The sequence below is a fragment of the Rhinopithecus bieti genome, unplaced genomic scaffold, assembly GCF_001698545.2.
Source record: "Rhinopithecus bieti isolate Rb0 unplaced genomic scaffold, ASM169854v2 scaffold_28016, whole genome shotgun sequence".
Classification (NCBI taxonomy): Eukaryota; Metazoa; Chordata; class Mammalia; order Primates; family Cercopithecidae; genus Rhinopithecus; species Rhinopithecus bieti.
In genome coordinates this window covers 4158558-4178488 of record NW_016813202.1, presented here as the reverse complement: position 1 = coordinate 4178488, position 19931 = coordinate 4158558, and the positions used below count along the sequence as shown (strand labels likewise).

At 46.1% G+C, this 19931-nt stretch overlaps 1 protein-coding gene across 1 annotated transcript; it reads right to left on the bottom strand.

The window, feature by feature from the left end:
* Nucleotides 1-3033: 3033 nt before the first annotated feature.
* PDCL3 (phosducin like 3) lies at nucleotides 3034-17666 on the bottom strand. Its single transcript, XM_017847807.1, has 6 exons — nucleotides 17290-17666; nucleotides 13808-13934; nucleotides 11313-11403; nucleotides 10593-10736; nucleotides 8157-8365; nucleotides 3034-3414 (listed from the first exon to the last, which is right to left on the bottom strand). Exons 1-6 carry the CDS (start codon nucleotides 17293-17295, stop codon nucleotides 3272-3274), a joined length of 720 nt encoding a protein of 239 aa, XP_017703296.1. The 5' UTR covers nucleotides 17296-17666; the 3' UTR covers nucleotides 3034-3271.
* Nucleotides 17667-19931: the final 2265 nt, after the last annotated feature.

The window sequence follows — 19931 nt, the reverse complement described above, 5'->3', positions numbered from 1 at the left end:
AAAAAAAAAAAAAAAAAAAAAAAACAACTTTTGGCCCTCCGTGATGACAGAGGGACACCCTTCTAAATTGCCCTTCCACCTCTCTCATAGATGCCTTTCATAGCCAGCACAACTATTTTTTTTTTTTTTTTTTTGAGATGGAGTCTCACTCTGTCACCTAGGCTGGAGTGTTCAGTGGCGTGCTTGGCTCACTGCAACCTCCACCTCCCGAGTTCAAGTGATTCTCCTGCCTCAGCCTCCCAAGTAGCTGGGATTACAGGCGTTGTGCCACCATGCCCTGCTAATTTTTTGTATTTTTAGTAGAGATGGGGTTTTACCATGTTGGCCAGGCTGGTCTCAAACTCCTATCCTCAGGTGATCTGGCCATCTTGGCCCCACAAAGTGCTGGGATTGCAAGCATGAGCCACCTTGCCCAGTCCAGCACAACTTTCTGAAGTCCTTCTGAACCACCAGGAAGCAGCTCTGTTGCAGGTCTCTGCAGAAGGAACGACTGCCCCTTCAGGGTGTGAGAAAGTTAGGTGTGCAGTGAAGGAGGTGTATGTCATCTATCCACATCCTTTTTCTCCTCCACAAAAGAAAGAAGTATTTGATTATATAATCTTATCAATTTCATATTCCCAATCATTTATTATCCCAATTTTCTGGAATCATTTCCCACCAATCACTCAAGAAAGGGCTACCTAAGCCGGGCGCAGTGGCTCACAACTGTAATCCCAGCACTTTGGAAGGCTGAGGTGGGTGGATCACTTGAGCCCAGGAGTTCGAGACCAGGCAGCCAACATGGTCAAACTCCGTCTCAACATAAAATACAAAAAATAATTAGCCTGGTATGATGGTGCTCACCTGTAGTCCCAGCTACTCAGGAGGATGAGGTGGGAGAATCGCTTGAGCCCAGGAAGTTAAGGCTGCAGTGAGATGAGATCAAGCCACTGCCTTCCAGCCTGGGTGGTGGTGCTCACCTGTAGTCCCAGCTACTCAGGAGGATGAGGTGGGAGAATCGCTTGAGCCCGGGAAGTTGAGGCTGCAGTGAGATGAGATCAAGCCACTGCCTTCCAGCCTGGGCAACTGGAGACCCTGTCTCAAAAAAAAAAAAAAAGTGGGGCGAGTGGGGACTACCTAGCACCTCCTTAACCTTTCCCCACAACCCTTTCCTCCAAGCACAGAAGACAGCTTCCAGGTGTCCTTGTGCCCCCCCCACCACCCCACCCCGCGGTCACTGCTGTGTTCCTGCTGTGGAACTGGGGGAACTCAGTGCTTAAGCACCAAGTCTTATCACCTCTGTCACATCACTAATGTGCCAAAGGAATTAGAAAGATAATAGTATTACAGGGAAGTCTCAAGAATTAATCAGGGCTCATCTGCCGATGCCACAGGCACCTGAGCTTTTGCTGCGCTCAAACTAAATGCCTTCATCTGCTGTGCAGGCTAAATTATGAGGCGCAGCTTTCACACTTGTATTGAAGTGGCAGAGCTAATAATTTAGAATTAGATCCTGTGTGGGCTTCAGCAGACTCAAGCTGTTATCTGTCACTGTGGACACTGCCCCATGTTCAAGCACCACCTTTTTTTCCTTGTAAATATGCACATTAAGACTGTCAGGCAAATGCAGCATTCAACTTTCCACCTTTGTTCTTCCCTCAAGATCTCATATTGTCAGCTACCAAGACCAAAATCTAAGAAGGTGGCTCTCCTACAAACCCCATGGAACCTGCATCCAAGTAAGAGGACTGACCAAATTTGCTCCAACCCTGCAATTAAAATTCCATGAAGCACTTTCAAAGTACACCACCAGGGAATATGTTATTGGCAGTGCTGGCTCTTGCGTATGTGGGCCGGGTGCAGTGACTCACACCTGTAATCCACATTTTGGGAGGCGGAGATGGGAGGATTACTTGAGCCCATGAGCTCAGGACTAGCCTGGGCAACACAGGGAGACTCCATCTCTATAAAAAGAAAAAAAGGAGGGGGGGGCAGGAATCCAAATATCTAAGACAGACACTTCTGACAGATAAAATGGGTCCGAGTTGCTTGTCATTCTTTGAATTAGAGCAAAAATAAATTTTACAACATAATCTAAAAGAACTCCATGCTGATTCTTATTTAAGATTCAAACCAGCACTACATCATTCAACACAAATATCAGAAAATATTTCCTCTAATTGTTCAGTATCAATGTTCGTTAAGTGAGAAATACTGGTTCACAAAACATCTTGGTATGTTGTTTTTCTCATGTCATATGGGTAATGTGCCAACAGCCTAACAATATTTGAGGGGGGGGCACATCTCACACACACGTGATCATGCTAATGAGCCACAAAATGAGTTTATTGATTGAGATAGTTTATTTATGTGTATGCTTATATATTTCCAAAAATTAATTCAATGTCCTCTTAGAGTAAGCATAATTAGTTAACAGGGCAGGCACGGTGGTTCACACCTGTAATCCCAACACTTTGGGAAGCCGAGTTTGGGGTTAGGAGTTTGAGACCAGCCCGGCCAACATGATGAAACTCTACTAAAAGTACAAAATCAGCCGGGCATGGTGGTGCACGACTGTAATCCCAGCTCCTCAGGAGGCTGAGGCAGGAAAATTGCTTGAACCCAGGAGGCGGAGGTTGCAGTGAGCTGAGATTGTGCCACTGCACTCCGGCCTCAGCAACACAGCAAAGCCCTATCTCAAAAAAAAAATTAGTTAACAGTCTGAGATGAACTATTTTAGCAAGAGAACGCATTTAACCAAATATGGCAGTAAACTGGAACCTTCAGTTATTGCTTCGATACGGGAATATTTCACAAAAATTGTCTGTTTCTTCAATAAATACTGAGATTCTTTTGTCCTGGAGACCATTCCTGTATTTTGAGTTAATAATCTCATTGCTCTCTTTATAAAATAAACAATGTATCTATAAGGCTTAGTTTGCAATTTTCCACTGCATAATTTATTCACATTTAAAACTATATTTTTTTATGGTTGTATGTCAAAAAATAGTGACTAGGTTTTATGGCTTAAAATATAAATGAGGAAAACAGACATTTGCCATACAAATGGCTGGTTTTAATTTTTTTTAGAGGAAATACTATAATTAAAAAAAAGAGTTCCAAAATATTTAACAGAATTTCCAGCAATGATTATTTCTAAAATGTAAAGATTTCAAACATAATTTATACAAAACTAAAAAACAGAAGGATTCATCATTCTTGCTTTTTCCTTTTTTAAAAAATCCAGACAATGTGTCATAAGAAAGTTCGGCATGTGAGAGCAGCTGTAGCCTCAGTCACCCTCAGAACTGCTGCCCCTCCTCAGGGGGACAGAGCGCCGCACTGAGGACAGCAACACGTCTTCAATCGGCTTCTTGGGGTTTTCCTCCAGGTCCGTCATAATTGCTCCAGATTCAGACAGTTTCCATTCCAATTCTACGTGGTAAAAAAAAAGCAAATCACCTAAGGCACTGTGCTGCAAAGGTCCCCTCACCCTAAGGCCATCAAGCTAGTTTTTTCTAAGTAGAAAATATAATTATCAAAATTTGGCCCAGCACAATGTATCACGCCTGTAATCCCAACACTTTGGGAGGCTGAGGCAGGAGGATCACTTGAGGCTAGAAGGTGAAGATCACCCTGGGCAATAGAGTGAGACCCTCATCTCAAAAAATTTTTACATTACCTGGGTACGCCAAGTGCTGTGCCTCACACTTGTAATCCCAGCACTTTGGGAAGCCAACGCGGGTGGATTGCTTAAGCCTGGCAGTTCCAGACCAGCCTGGGCAACATGATGAAAAATCAGCCAGGCATGATGGCATGTGCCTGTGGTCCCAGCTACTTAGGAGGCTGGGGTGTAAGGATCACCTGAGCTTGGGAGGCAGAGGTTGCAGACAGCTAAGATCACGCCACTGCACTCCAGCCTGGGCAACAGTGAGACTGTCTCAACAATAAAAATAAAACTAAAAAATAAAAATTCGCTGGGTACAGTGGTGGTGTGTGCCTATAATCCCAGCTATTTGGGAGGATGAAGTGGCAGGATCACTTGAGCCCAGGAGTTCAAGGCTGCAGTGAACCATGATCATGTCACTGCACTCCAGCCTACAAGACAGAGCAAGACCTTGTCTCAAAAATACAAAGAATAAACCTATCCTCTGATGACTACAATTTCCCAGTTTGGACAATTTCCCAGGAAGGAAATCAGCATGAAAAATTTGAGGGAAATAATTTCCACAGACCTGCTGGCAATCTAACCATTAAATCCAATTTTAATAAACTCTTCAGCCTCATGTCCAGTATCTCAATCTATTGGGGTCAAAGAATAAATGGTGATACCCTAGAACTTACACACTTGTTCCAAATAATAAAAAAAAGGAAAGCACCAGATAATAAACAATCAGTAACTGAAGACTCAGCTCTAATACTTCACTCTTAAAATCAGTTAAATTCCTGTGTTCTGAGACCAAGTGAAGCAAAATCAAGTGATGTATTTGCCTACTTCAGAGAAGAGCCCAGGCAGAACCAAAAGACTACCCAAGAGATTCTACAACAAATGGCTTTGCTTAAAGAACATCAAGGCAGAGAGTTCTGCTAACTGGACACATCATTAAAATCTGAAAACCAGGCCAGGTGTGGTGGCTCACGCCTGTAATCCCAGCACTTTGGGAGGCCGAGGCAGGTGGATCATGAAGTCAGGAGATCGAGATCATCCTGGCTAAGATGGTCAAACCCCATCTCTACTAAAAATACAAAAAATTAGCCAGGCGTGGTAGCGGGCGCCTTGAGATCATGCCACTGCACTCCAGCCTGGGCAACAAAGTGAAGACTGTCTCAAAAAAAAAAAAAAATCTGAAAACCAATTTTACTTAAGTCTTATCTTAATCTACTTTTCTGGAGACAGGCTCTCACTTGTTACCCAGGCTAGAGTGCTGCGGTGCAATCATAGCTCACTGTAACCTTGAACTCCTGGGTTCAAATGATCCTCCGCCCATCTCCCTAGTAGCTGAGATTACAGGTGTGCACCACCACACCTGGCTAATTTCTTTTTTGTAGAGATGGGATCTCGCTATGTTGCCCAGGCTGGTCTCAAACTCCTGGCCTCATGTGATCCTCCAGCCTTAGCCTCCCAACATGCTAGGATTACAGGCCTGAGCCAACGTGCTCAGTCCAATTGTACTTGTCTTATTAACTTAAAGTGATCCATGAAACAGAGAATAGAATGGTGGTTATCGGGGGCAGGAGTGGAAATGGGAGATGTTGGCCAAGGATACAAACTTTCAGTTATAAGATGGGTAAGTTCTGAAGACCTAATGTAGAACATGGTAACTCCAGTGAATAACAATGTATTGTATACCTGAAATTTGCAAGGAAAGTAGATCTTAAGGATTCTTACCACAGTAAGGGGAGCTATGTGAAATGAGGAGTGGTTAATTAATTGGATTGTGGTAATCATTTCACATTGTACCTATATTAAATCTCCATGTTGTATATCTTAAATATATTCAATTGTTTTGGTCAATCATACCTCAGTCATGCTGGGTTAAAAAAACAGTGCTCCACAAAGATGAGTAACACCAGTATTTGCAGCTCTAGGTACTTTGGTTGAATGTTATGCAAATTTAACCTGTTTCTTTAAAAAAAAAAAAAAAAAAGACATCGAATTCCTGACTCAAGAATTTATATTCGGCCAGACGTGGTGGCTCACGCCTGTAATCCCAGAACTTTGGGAGGTGGCTGGATCACTTCTTGAGGTCAGGAGTTCACGACCAGCCTGGGCAACATGGTGAAACCCCATCTCTAGTAAAAACACAAAACTTAGCCGGGCATGGTGGCACATGCCTGTAGTCCCAGGTACTCAGGAGGCTGAGGCAGGAGAATCGCTTGAACCCAGGAGGCAGAGGCTGGAGTGAGCCAAGATTACACCACTGCACTCCAGCCTGGGTGACAGAGCAAGACCCTGTCTCAAAAATTTAAAAAAATCAATAAATAAAAAAAATATATATATATCTTTATATATCCACACATACGTACATAAGTGTATTTAATGTTACTGTTCACTTACACAATCATATGTAAGTTTACTAGACTTCAAGACTTTTTTTAGAAATAAAGACAACTGCACACTTCTTTCTCCCCTCATGTTACATTCAAAAAAGGTCAAAATAAGATGTAAACATGTAGTCTGAAATGCTATACACCTCTGAACACTGGATATGTAACTGATGTATCTCCTATGTGTGTGTGTTTATGTGTGTTTGTATATTTATACTTTCCCCAGCTGAATATCTTTTTTTTTGAGACAGAGTTTCACTCGTTACCCAGGCTGGAGTGCAATGGCACGATCTCGGCTCACTGCAACCTCTGCCTCCCAGGTTCAAGTGATTCTCCTGCCTCAGCCTTCCAAGTACCTGGGATTATAGGCGCCTGCCACCACGCAGAGCTAATTTTCTGTATTTTCAGTAGAGACGGGGTTTCACTATGTTGGCCAGGCTGGTTTCGAACTCCTGACCTCAGGCAATCCACCCACCTTGGCCTCCCAAAGTGCTGGGATTACAGGCATGAGCCACCGCACCCGGCTGCCAGATGAGTATCTTAGTGGTACAGTATATAAAGTTATGTTTAAAAATGTTTTTCTAGTAAAGCATAGTTGGAAATATTATTTCAATAATGAGATGAAGAGTTTCACTTGGCAAGAATGCCGCTGGGCTGAGGTTCTGTGCGGATATGTATTTTGATACCTCCATGTTTAACAGGGAAAAAGGAATTAAAAAACACAGCTGGTCACAGTGGCTCATGCCTGTAATCCCAGCACTTTGGGAGGCTGTGGTGGGCAGATCACAAGGTGAGGAGTTCAAGACCAGCCTGGCCAACATGGTGAAAACCTGTCTCTACTAAAAATACAAAAAGTAGCCAGGCGTGGTGGTGGGCACCTGCAATCCCAGCTACTTGGGAGGCTGAGGCAGGAGAATTGCTTGAAACCAGAAGGCGGAGGAGGCTCCAGTGCAGCAAGCGAGATCGCACCACTCCACTCCAGCCCGAGTGAAAGAGTAAAACTCCATCTCAAAAAACAAACAAAAAACCCCACATCCTTCCGAGCTAACAGGCACAATTAAATAAATTTTAATTTAATTTAAAAGCTGTCCAGGAGCAGTGGCTCACGCCTGTAATCCCAGCACTTTGGGAGGCCGAGGCGGGCGGATCACCTGAGGTCAGGAGTTCGAGACCAGCCTGACCACATGGAGAAACCCCGACTCTACTAAAAATACAAAAAAATTAGCCGGGTGTGTTGGCGCATCCCTGTAATCCCAGCTACTAGGGAGGCTGAGGCAGGTGAATTGCTTGAACCTGGGGGGCTGAGGTTGCAGTGAGCCGAGATCACGTGATGGCACTCCAGCCCGGGCAATAAGAGGGAAACTCCATTTCAAAAAATAAATAAATAAAAGCTACTAGCCGGGCGCAGTGGCTCACGTCTGTAATCCCAGCACTTTGGGAGGCTGAAGCGGGTAGATCACTTGAGGCCAGGAGTTCGCGACCAGCATGGCCAACATGGTGAAACCCCATCTCCACTAAAAATACAAAAATTAGCTGGGCGTGGTGGTAGGTGCCAGTAATCCCAGCTACTTGGGAGGCAGAGGCAGGAGAATCACATGAACCTGGGAGGCAGAGGTTGCAGTGAGGCGAGATCATACCATTGTACTCTAGCCTGGGTGACAGAGCAAGACTCGGTCTCAAACAATAAATAAATAAATAAATAAGTAAATAAATTTAAAAGCTACTAAGATACTCAACTGAGAATATTTTTATAGAAAATACAAATATATACATTAACATCTCCCTGTGTTCATGTGAATTAAAGCAAAAGTGAATGTTGTGATCTCAAGCTACAAAAACATCCAACTGTAGAGACAAAATATATTCTACACCAAAATAAGAAATGTTTATATTTAAGTCTATCATATCTTCCTTTAACTATGAATCGGTAGAGCCCAGTTGTAACTGTTCCTGATTACGTAACTAAGATGAGCGATTAAATGTGCTTCTGTCCTCCTAACAGTCACTCATACACAGGCAGAGGTGAACCTGACCCACCGTCGTAACAGGAGTCCAGGAAACAGACACTCTCTCCAACAGAAACGCACCTCCCATCTCTCACAGCCCCGCCTGGCTCCCAGAGCCCTTACCATCTCTTGTCAGGTTCATGCCGCCCAACACCAGAGGACCAATCAACTGAGCCTTGATATCTCCTTCCAGGTAAACGAATATCGTGGGCAGGTTCCTATCAGGATAATTGGGTATGCAGGTTGTTGAAATGGCTTTGATAAATTTGACATCAGGAAACTTCCTGGCCAGTCCACTGAGGTGCTGATTTATCAGGGCACAGAGGGGAATTCTGTAAAACACACATAGAAAACAGAAGCCATTATGAGCCCACATTTATACAGAACAAAGCTCAATGACCCTTCTACCCTATGTAAAACCTTGTAACAGTTTCACAAGTAATTCTGCTGCTAGCTAAGATGAATTAACTTTTTGGTTTTTTTGTTTTGTTTTTTTTTTTGATATAGGGTCTTGTTTGTCACCCAGGCTAAATGGAGTGAAGTGGTGTGATCTCGGCTCACAAGCAATCCTCCCACCTCAGCCGCCCAAGCAGCTGGAGGTACAGGCATACACCACCATGCCCAGCTAATTTTTTTTTTTTGTAAAGACAGGGTTTCACCACATTGCCCAGGCTGCTCTTAAACTTGAACTCAAGATCCAGCCGCAATGGCCTCCCAAAGTGCTGGGATTACAGGTGTAAGCCACCATGCCCAGCTGAATTAAAGTTTTTTAAAAACTTCCTAATATGCTGAGGGATACTGAAGGACACAAATCCAAAGTCCAATTTATTTGACAAAACAAGTCAGAAAAACAGCTTCAGTGTAAAAGATAATTGCTATACCTTTCTTATAAGGTTGAATGAGAAAAGTTTAGAAAGGTTTAGAAAGTATGTAATGTCAGAAAGCTTTAGAAAACATGAAGTTTTCTAAAACTGGGTGGGGATTACCACACCCAGCTAATTTTTGTATTTGTAGAGACTGGGTTTCACAGGCTGGTCTCAAACTTCTGAAGGTTTAGAAAGTATGTAATGTCAGAAAATGTTTCCTGCTTTTAAAGAAATTCCTGGCCAGGCACAGTGGCTCACGTCTGTAATCCCAGCACTTTGGGTGGCCAAAGTGAGTGGATCACGAGGTCAGGAGTTCAAGACCAGTCTGGCCAAGATGGTGAAACCCTGTCTCTAATGAAAATACAAAAATTAGCTGGGTGTGGTGGCAGGTGCCTGTAACCCCAGCTACTTGGGAGGCGGAGGCAGGAGAATCACTTGAACCCAGGAGACGGAGGTTGCAGTGAGCCGAGATCACACCACTGTACTTCAGCCTGGTCGACAGAGTGAGACTCCGTCTCAAAAAAAAAAAAAAAAAAGAAAAGAAAAGAAATTCCTAAATAAGCACTGGACTCTACAGTTTAAGACAAGACTGGAGAGCTGAGAAACATCGGAAGACCTCAGTATCACACAGTTCAGGCAATGACTACTATAAAAGCCATCCTTGCCATCTATGAGGTAAATTCATTACATAGAATATTGAAATGTGAGAGTTCCTGTAAAGGAATAAATAACTTAGGAACTCCTTTCCAAAACAGAAAAGCACAGTCTCCATTGCTATGCTTTAACAAAGGCATAAGTATTAGTCACAAATATTAATTTGAAAGTCTTAAGATAAAAAATTAAGTAATAAGGTTTGGGCAAACCAGCAATAAAACACAAAAAACTCAGTACCAGAAAAAAAAATTTTTTTTTTTTTTTNAGAAAAGAAAAGAAATTCCTAAATAAGCACTGGACTCTACAGTTTAAGACAAGACTGGAGAGCTGAGAAACATCGGAAGACCTCAGTATCACACAGTTCAGGCAATGACTACTATAAAAGCCATCCTTGCCATCTATGAGGTAAATTCATTACATAGAATATTGAAATGTGAGAGTTCCTGTAAAGGAATAAATAACTTAGGAACTCCTTTCCAAAAACAGAAAAGCACAGTCTCCATTGCTATGCTTTAACAAAGGCATAAGTATTAGTCACAAATATTAATTTGAAAGTCTTAAGATAAAAAATTAAGTAATAAGGTTTGGGCAAACCAGCAATAAAACACAAAAAACTCAGTACCAGAAAAAAAAATTTTTTTTTTTTTTGAGACGGAGTCTTGCTCTGTCGCCCAGGCTGGAGTGCAGTGGTGTGATCTCGGCTCACTGCAAGCTCCGCCTCCCGGGTTCACACCATTCTCCCGCCTCAGCCTCCTGAGTAGCTGGGACTACAGGCGCCTGCCAGTACGCCCGGCTAATTTTTTTTGTTTTTGTATTTTTAGTAGAGACGGGGTTTCATCGTGTTAGCCAGGATGGTCTCAATCTCCTGACCTCGTGATCCACCTGCCTCGGCCTCCCAAAGTGCTGGGATTACAGGTGTGAGCCACCACGCCTGGCCCAGAAAAAAATTTTTTAAACTCTCTGATATAGGTAAGGCCTGAGATCCTGAAGACATAAATTCAAATTAACATTTGATAGATGGAGTGGAAGATCAGCTCACCCTTGCTTGTAAAGGTGCAAGACGACCCACAGGCCCTCGCCAGCTTTGGTAACTTCTTGAACATAATCCTTCCCTGAGATCTCTAAAACTTCTCCAAATTTATTCTTCAGTTTAGTTGCTTTCCACTCAGCCAGTCTCTGCCGTCTGCACAACAAGGAGAGAAACATCTTACATCCACACACAAACACGTGCACACACACATCTTCTAGAAGGCAATCCTTGTAAAAGCCCAGGTTTATTTATCAGTCTCATGGCAAAAATCTAAGATCAGTTTGCTATGGCAAAAATCTAAGATCAGTTTGCTAAAATTCACAATATTATTATTTAACTATAGTCGCTCCCAAATGTTTCAGCTGAAAATTAATTTTTTGAAGGACACACGTTTCTTTTTATTTTTTGAGACAGAGTCTGGCTCTGTCGCCCAGGCTGGAGAGCAGTGGCACAGTCTCAGCTCACTGTAACCTCCACTTCCCGGGCTCCTGAGTAGCTAGATCTATAGGCATTCGCCACCACACCCAGCTAATTTTTGGATTTGTAGGTTTCACAGGCTGGTCTCAAACTTCTGGGCTCAAGCGATCCGCCTGCCTCAGCCTCCCAAAGTGTTGGGACTATAGGTATGAGTCACTATGCTCAGCCCACACATTTTATTGCCACGCCAAAACAAAACAAAACAAAACAAAACGACAACAAAAAAAACCAGCCCCTCTGGGTGGCACTTACCTGTACATTTCAATAGCACGTTCATCCTCCTCATTAAACTCGTCTTCATGATCCTCTAGCTCTTCCAAAGTCATATCTTCATATGTTTTCACTGAATTTAGTTACATCGGCAAAAAGCAAAATTTAAAAGATGAACAAACATTTTTCTTTTTTCCCCTCTCTTTTCTCCTAAAGATATGCACACAACACCAGATCCTTAGCCCACCTAAGCAAAAATTACTTAAGGCACCTTGACCTTTACACCTAATGAGGCAGGAAGCTTTTGGAAGTTTAAACAGAGGAGTGACATTTTCTCTTTTTTTTTTTTTTTTTGAGTTGGAGTCTCGCTCTCTTACCCAGGCTGGAGCGCAGTGGCGCAGTCTAGAAGCTGAGAGGCCGGGCATGGTGGCTCACACCTGTGATCTCAATTTCTTGACTGACAGCATCTTCTCCAAGCCCTCAGATCCTCCTCCCCTCTCTTCTCCTACCCACTCCACCCTGCCCCATGCTTTTTTTTTTTTCGAGACAGAGTTTCACTCTTGTCATCCAGGCTGGAGTGCAATGGTGCGATCTCGACTCACTGAGAACCTCAGCCTCCCAGATTCAAGCAATTCTCCTGCCTCAGCCTCCCGAGTAGCTGGGATTACGGGCATGTGCCACCACGCCCAGCTAATTTTTTATCATTAATAGAGAGACAGGGTTTCACCATGTTGGCCAAGCTGGTCTTGAACTCCTGACCTCAAGTGATCTGCCCACCTCAAAGTGCTGGGATTACAGGAGTGAGCCACCGCCACGCTTTGGAACCCTTTGCTGATTAAAATTCCCCAGGCTCAAACCTTTGACTACTTTCCTTCTTTATCCACACCCACTCCCTTGGTGATTGCATCTAATCTCATGGCGTTCAATGCTATCAATATGCTGACAAAGTATAGGCCTCCAGCCCAGACTTCTCTAATGTGGAGAAAAACATAGCCAAGCGCCCTCTTAATGTGGCTATTTGTCTAACAGGGATCTCAAAGTGAATGCATCCCTTGGCCGGGTGCAGTGGCCTATAATCCCAGCTCTTTGGGAGGCCGAGGTGGGTGGATCACTTGAGGTCAGTTTTAGACCAGCCTGGTCAACATGGTGAAACCTCATCTCTACTAAAAATACAAAAAAATTAGCCAGGCGTGGTGGCACATGTCTGTAATCCCAGCTACCCAGGAGGCTGCTGCAGGAGAATTGCTTGAACCTGGGAGGTGGAGGTTGCAGTGAGCCAAGACTGCGCCACTGCGCTCCAGCCTGGGTAAGAGAGCGAGACTCCAACTCAAAAAAAAAAAAAAAGAGAAAATGTCACTCCTCTGTTTAAACTTCCAAAAGCTTCCTGCCTCATTAGGTGTAAAGGTCAAGGTCCTTCCTAGAAGCTACTGGGTCTGCTGAGGCTGCTCTGAACTCACTCTCCCTCAGCACCTCCAGTCTCGTCAGGGATTCCCAGCCACGCCAGGGCCCACGTTTCACTTGCTCACATCACCCCCTTCAGGAATACCCAGATGTCTTCTTCACCTCCTTCAGGTCAACAACTCCCTCAGGTCTATTCAAATGTGTTCTTCAGCTCCTTCAGGTCTTTACCCAAATGCCAGCTTCACCTCCTTCAGGTCCACGCAAATGTCATCTCGGTGAGGCCCTCTCTGACCCTGCTTCTCCTCCAACCCTTTCAAGTCCCTTTTACTGCCTTATTTTCTTTATTGTTTACTGTCTGTCTCCCCCACTAGAATGTTGGTTCTCTGAGGGCAGAGAATTGTGTCTGGCTTATGCATAGCTACATCCCCAAACCCAGAAAAGCAGCTGACAATGACAATCATGCAGTAACCACTCGCTGGATACTTTCTAATAAATCCTTCTCTAAATTAGCTCTAATGTGTCAACAGAGGACAAAAGTACCAGTCCCTGTGACCAATGCTTCTCAAACTATGACAAGCCTCAGAATCCTTTAAGGCACTTGTTTAAAATGCAGATTCCTGGGCCTCATTCCAAAGACTGCTTCAGTAAACACTAGGTAGGTGGGGTTACCAGCACTCCAAGGGACTCCAATTCAGACAGTATGACTGCCTTTGAGAAAACCCCCCTCAGACTCCCACACATTGCAAACATCTTATGCCTCCCCAGATAAAGCTATTTTTAGTTAATATCCTCAATGAAACCAGAGAATAAAGTATATGCTCAGGAAAAAACACAAATACTAAAATCTTGAACAAATTTCCACGACATTATCAAAGGGAATCACAGACCAGAAAGCAGAAAGAAGTATTTTCTGCAGTTCTCATCTGACATGGACACGGACTTGTGGGACACATCTGAAGTCCCCTAAGTCTGTGGCTCAGGAAGGTGAAGGTGAGCGGTGCCCTGTGTCTCGTCTGAGGTCCCGCACACACAGTGTCCATGCTGGCACTCCAACCTGTCTCCTGGCAGGGCAGTCAAGAGGCTTAGGGAGCCATCTCCTAACCCAGACAGATGCAGAGAAAAGGCAGTGAACTCACCCACTGACTGCTGGAGGATGTGTTGCTCCTCATCTGACTCTTCTTCCAGTTCTTTCAGACTTTCCTTGGGGGGTAAGATACCCTTTTTGCGTAAGATGTCATTCCACTCGGTGTCTGCGTTGGGGTCCTAGAAGAGCGGGACCAAGGTTACCATGAGTGCTAAGTCCAGCATGTAGGGGGCCATAATGGGCACGGGGCCAAATGGGAAAAGTGACAGGAAGGGAAGAATTCACACCACAGTCTGTGAACTATTTCTGAGAAAGCGTCGAAAGATCCACAGCCCCTGTTTTGTTCTTCCTGTCTACCCCTCCCTGAATGGAGGAGCTATTCTTGGGGTAAAAATTAGGATGGGATGTGCAGATCAGCATTAATACTGATACCAAGGCTCTGACATGGAATGTGTTCAATATTTTTAATAATGACTGAGAGTGCCCGGCGCGGTGGCTCACGCCTGTAATCCCAGCACTTCCGGAGGCTGAGGTTAGGAGATAGAGACTACCCTGACTAACAGGGTGAAACACCATCTCTACTAAAAATACAAAAAATTAGCCGGGCGTGGTGGCAGGCACCTGTAGTCCCAGCTACTTGGGAGGCTGAGGCAGGAAAAATGGCATGAACCCGGGAGGCAGAGCTTGCAGTGAGCCGAGATCGTGCCACTGCACTCCAGCCTGGGTGACAGAGCGAGACAGTCTCAAATAATAATAATAATGACTGAGAGTGATTCATTCAACAGATAAAATTTAAGTATCTACCACATGTAAATTACTGTAGGCCATGGGGAAGAGTGGTGAATGCAAGAGTCACCTGTGTTACAGTCAAGAGGAAGAGACAGGCAACAAACAAGTGCATATACAAACTATACATAGATAAAATTGTGGCAAGTGCAATGACAAACAAGCTGTTTTAGAGAATTACCCAGGACCCACATTCCACAGAGTAGACAGGGATGTTCCCTATAGAGGAGGTGACATTCCACCCGAGGGTGGGAAGCAACCTGTGACAGGAGTCTGGGGACTTAAAAATAATCTTCCAGGTCGGGCGTGGTGGCTCACGCCTGTAATCCCAGCACTTTGAGAGGCCAAGGTAGGCGGATCACGGGGTCAGGAGATCGAGACCACCCTGGCTAACACGGTGAAACCCCGTCTCTACTAAAAATACAAAAAAACTAGCTGGGCATGGTGGCAGGCACCCGTAGTCCCAGCTACTCGGGAGGCTGAGGCAGGAGAATGGCGTGAACCCGGGAGGCGGAGCTTGCAGTAAGCCAAGATCTCGCCACTGCCCTCCAGCCTGGGAGACACAGGGAGACTCTGTCTCAAAATAATAATAATAATCTTCCAGGCTGGGTTCAGTGGCTCACGCCTGTAATCCCAGCTATTTGGGAGGCCAAGGCAGGCAGAACATCTGAAGTCAGGAATTAAAGACCATACTGGCCAATATAGTGGAACCCCATCTCCACTAAAAACACAAAAATTAGCCAGGTACGCGCCCGTAATCGAGAAAATCTTCCAGGCAGAGCGGCCTGCGGCATGCATAGGGCCCAAAAGCAAAGAGACTGTGACATTTTGAGGATCTCAGGCTGCAGATGAGGCTTGGCTGACAATTCTCTAAGGGCCAAACCTGACAGGAAAAGCTGAGACTTCTCAGAGTAGCTCATAAAATGCAGGGCACTCTTCTAAGCCCTTTTTCCTGTACCTTGTCACCGAATCTTCACAAGCCTAGCAGAGGCACGACATTTAGAGGCACTGCCGTGCTAGAACGGCTGGCCAAATCAGCCAGGATCAAAATCACCAAGGATCAATGTCACAAAGACTGATGTAAAAGTGGCTCTTGGATCCAGAACCCAGCTGTCCAAGCACCGGTTTGCATGGTTGAGCTAATGGAGCTCAGGCTTGCTTTGGAATACGAAATCAGGAGCACTGTGAAACGGGCACTGGGATAATCGGCCTCCAACCCCAACCCTGTGTAACAATTCTGAGATACATCAAAAGAAAAATGAGGCCGGGCGCGGTGGCTCACGCCTGTAATCCCAGCACTTTGGGAGGCCGAGGCGGGCGGATCACGTCAGGAAATCGAGACAATCCTGGCTAACACGGTGAAACCTTGTCTCTACTAAAAATACAAAAAATTAACCGGGCGTGGTGGCGGATGCCTGTAGTCCCAGCTACTCAGGAGGCTGAGGCAGGAGAATGGCGGGAACCCCAGGAGATGGAGCTTGCAGTGAGCTGAGATCGTGCAACTGCACTCCAGCCTGGGCGACAGAGCGAGACTCCGTCTCAAAAAAAAAAAAAAAGAGCAGAATCCTTTCCACTGGGTGGTCAGGGAAGGCCTCAAGGGACCTGAAGGACAGGGGATGCAAAGGAGGTCAGGGCAACCCTCAAGCTCCCACTTCACCATTTAGAGTGTCTAGGCCAGTCGAGGTGGCTCATCTGTAATCCCAGCTCTTTGGGAGGCTGAGGCTGAGCAACACAGGGAGACCCCATCTGTACAAAAAATTAGCCCAGAGTGATGGGTGCAGGCCTGTGGACCCACCTACTCCGGAGGCTGACAAGGGAGGATGGCTTAGCCCCGGGAGGTCGAGGTTGCAGTGAGCTGGAATAGTGCCACTGCATTCCAACCTGGGCAACAGAGCAACACCCGGTCTCAAAAAAAAAAAAAAAAAAAAAAAAAAAAAAAAAAAGTGTCTGGCTCCTGGCAGATACGCCCTCCCCTCCAGACCCTAATGCCTCCCTCCCCAGCAAAACCCGCACCATCCATCTCCTCTCCATCTGCCACTGAGCAGAGGTTAGAATTTCTGACCACAGCGGGATCCTTGGACAGTGATAAAATTTAGTTGGCATAGATTTTTGTCCACAATGGTGCCCATTTCCATGGTGTTTTCATTCTCTTTAGGCTTCAACCAAATTCCACTAGTAAATTTCAGCTACAGAAAAATAATTTTACCTATTTTAATTAAAAAAAAAACACGAAACAGCGGGACCCTCGCGAGGGGAGGAGCTCTGGAACCCGAGCGGTCAGATAGGGAGCGCGCCCCAACTGGACCCCAGGACTCGCGGGAAGAGGATGTAACTAAACCCTCAGCGTGCCCAGCAACAAGAGCTGCGCCGCTGCTTTACGTGGGGAACCCTGGGCCAGACCCGCCGCTTCCTCTGCCCAGGTGTGCCTTAGGGGGAGTTCAGGAGAGGAGGTAACTTTTGTCAGGCGGGATCCGGCAAGACCTTCACAAGCCTGGGTGGGGAAGAGACCTTGAGGAGACGAGGTTTGGGGGACAAGACACACCGAAGCGGGGGAGCCCAGGCCGTGGGTCCTGGTGGGACCACGCCCGCCCTCCCGCACTGCGCCTGCGCGAGGCCTGGACGCGCCGGGTTTCCCTCGTGCCTGCAGCGCCGGAGTTTCCCACAGGGCGGGCGTCCACCGCCGGCCTGAGCCCAATGAGACAAACGAACGGGCCGCAGCCCCCAGACCCGAGCCCCGTCCCAGCTCACCTGCATCTTGTTTCCAGTTGCTCAAGCCAGCTGTGCCGCGGTGCTCCTACCACAGCTCCCTTTTGTGCACTCGCACAGCGCCGTCACGCCTCTTCCCCCAGCCCTGCCTCCGCCCCGCCCTGGGACGAGCTGAGCTGAGTAAGGGCGGAAGCAACAGCTTTGAGTCTGCGCCCGCTCTTCAAGGAGCCGGCACAGAAGCTGTTCGCATGCGCGAGGTAGGATCTGCTCACCGTCCGGTCCGGAGTGCACTTGACCTGGTGCTGATTCTGGTGGGTCGCTGCCTTATTAGGGCTGGTCTTCAGCCGAGGAGGGGTGGGGCTGGGTGGAGGAGGAGCCCTGGGCCGTGTGCCTTTTCCAGCTGCTTGCCCAGACCTGTAAAGACGTCTTGCTCTGACTAGCCTAACAAGTCAGAAATAGAAAATTGCCTCTAGGCCGGGCGCGGTGGCACACGCCTGTAATCCCAGGCCGAGGCGGGCGGATCGCTTGAGGTCAGGAGTTCGAGATCAGCCTGGCCAACATGGTGACGCCCCCGTCTCTACTAAAAATCCAAAAAAATTAGTCGGGCGTGGTGGCGGTTGTCTGTAATCCCAGCTACTCGGGCGGCTGAGGCAGGAGAATTGCTTGAACGCGGGAGGCGAAGGTTGCAGTGAGCTGAGATGGCTCCACTGCACTCCAGCCTGGGTGACAGAGCGAGACTCCGTCTCAAATTAATTAAATTAATTAATTAATTAAAATGATGCAGGGTCTTCTGGAATTCGCCCACGATCACTTCAGTATTGGGAAAGGGAACTCATTAATAAGACACCGAGAGCCTACTGTGTACCAGGCACCATTCTAGGCTCTGCAGATGCAGCCGTGAGCAAAACACTAAAAGGTGAAAGTCATCTGCCGTGCCTGAGTATCAGGAGACCCATGTATGCAGGCACACAGGCACTGAGCAAAAAGCAGCAATCTGACTTGTAAAATGCAGGTATTGGGCCCCAGAGCTTCTGCCCAGGCACACTCCGAGTTTAAGAGAGCAATGTTCCTACCTGGTATGGAAGGAAGCATCTTGTACACGTGGGCTAACTTGCTGCCTCCTGGCAACTAAGCGGACACAGCTAGTAGAGACCCACACACCTGTGAGATAGGGGCAGGGCTTCCAACTGTGGCTATGCATTAGAGTCACCTGGAAGCCCTCAACAACTACGGCTGTCCTGGGGCTCCATCTCCAGACAAATTAAATCCTTGGAAATGAGGCCTGGCACAGATATTTTCTTAAAGATCCTCGGGTGGTGCTAAAGTGCACAATCGTTGCTATACAGTGAATCAAATGATTGCTTGAGAGCAAGGAGTTTTTATTTATAAGGATCCTTAAGATTTTTCTAACTCATTTCAACTGAATTACAGGCCCTTTTAGGGTTTGTTTATTAATGTATCTGGCAGCACAATGTTTGTTAATGAATTTTCCTTGGGTCTCACCACCAAAATCAGGACTCGGACTAACTTTGAGTTTGATCCTGTGCTTCTTGCTCAGTCCTGCACAGCTACAGAGCGGGTGGTGTTTTCTCCTTTCCTCATCCCCAGTCTTTGCTCTTCCCTGAGGCCTGTTTTCCAGGACTCAACTATTCCACAGTTGCTTTTCCCCACATGATCCGGTCGGAGGCATTCCAACCGAAGCGACTCCATCTTGAATAGGGGATGGGGAAAATGAGGCTGAGACCTACTGGGCTGTATTCCCAGAAGGTTACGCATGCTTAGTCACAGAGTATTTACACTTAAGAGAAAAAATTAATAATGTTTACCAAACAGACCTAACACTTAACAAATCCAGGAAATGTCCTGGTGTCCTGAAAGATTTCTTTCTTTCTTTTGAGATGGAGTTTCACTCTCATTGCCCAAGTTGGAGTGCAATGGCGTGATCTCGGCTCACTGCAATTTCCATCTCCTGGGTTCAAGTGATTCTCCTGCCTCAGCCTCCTAAATAGCTGGGATTACAGGTGTGCGCCACCACGCCTGGCTAATTTTTTTTTTTGTATTTGTAGTAGAGACGGGGTTTCACTATGTTAGCCAGGCTGGTCTCGAACTCCTGACCTCAGGTGATCCACCTGCCTTGGCATCCCAAAGTGCTGGGATTAAAGGCGTGAGCCACCGCACCTGGCTTTGTTTTGTTTTTTTTTTTTGAGAGAGAGTCTCACTTTGTTGCCCACCCTGGAGTGCAAAATGGCGAGATCTCAGCTCACTGCAGCCTCCACCTCCTGGGTTCAAGTGATTCTCCTGCCTCAGCTTCCCAAGTACCTGGGATTACAGGTGTGCACCACCATGCTGGGCTAATTTTTGTATTTTTAGTAGAGACAGGGTTTCGCCATTTTGGTCAGGCTGGTCTCCAGCTCCTAAGCTCCAACTCCCAAAGTGCTGGGATTACAGGCATGAGCCAGAATGCTGGGATTACAGTCATAAACCAGAGTGATGGGATTACAGGCGTGAGCTACCACACCCGGCCAAGAACAAGAGTATTCTTAAAAGTTTTGTTTTAATAATACTATAGATTACTGGGAAAGGCAGTAGTTTTCCCAGTTAAAAGGCTCAATAGTCCTATAGACAGTTGTTTTTGGATAAACATAGACATTGACCCTTCTGCTGTTAAAGCTTGAAACTTCTAT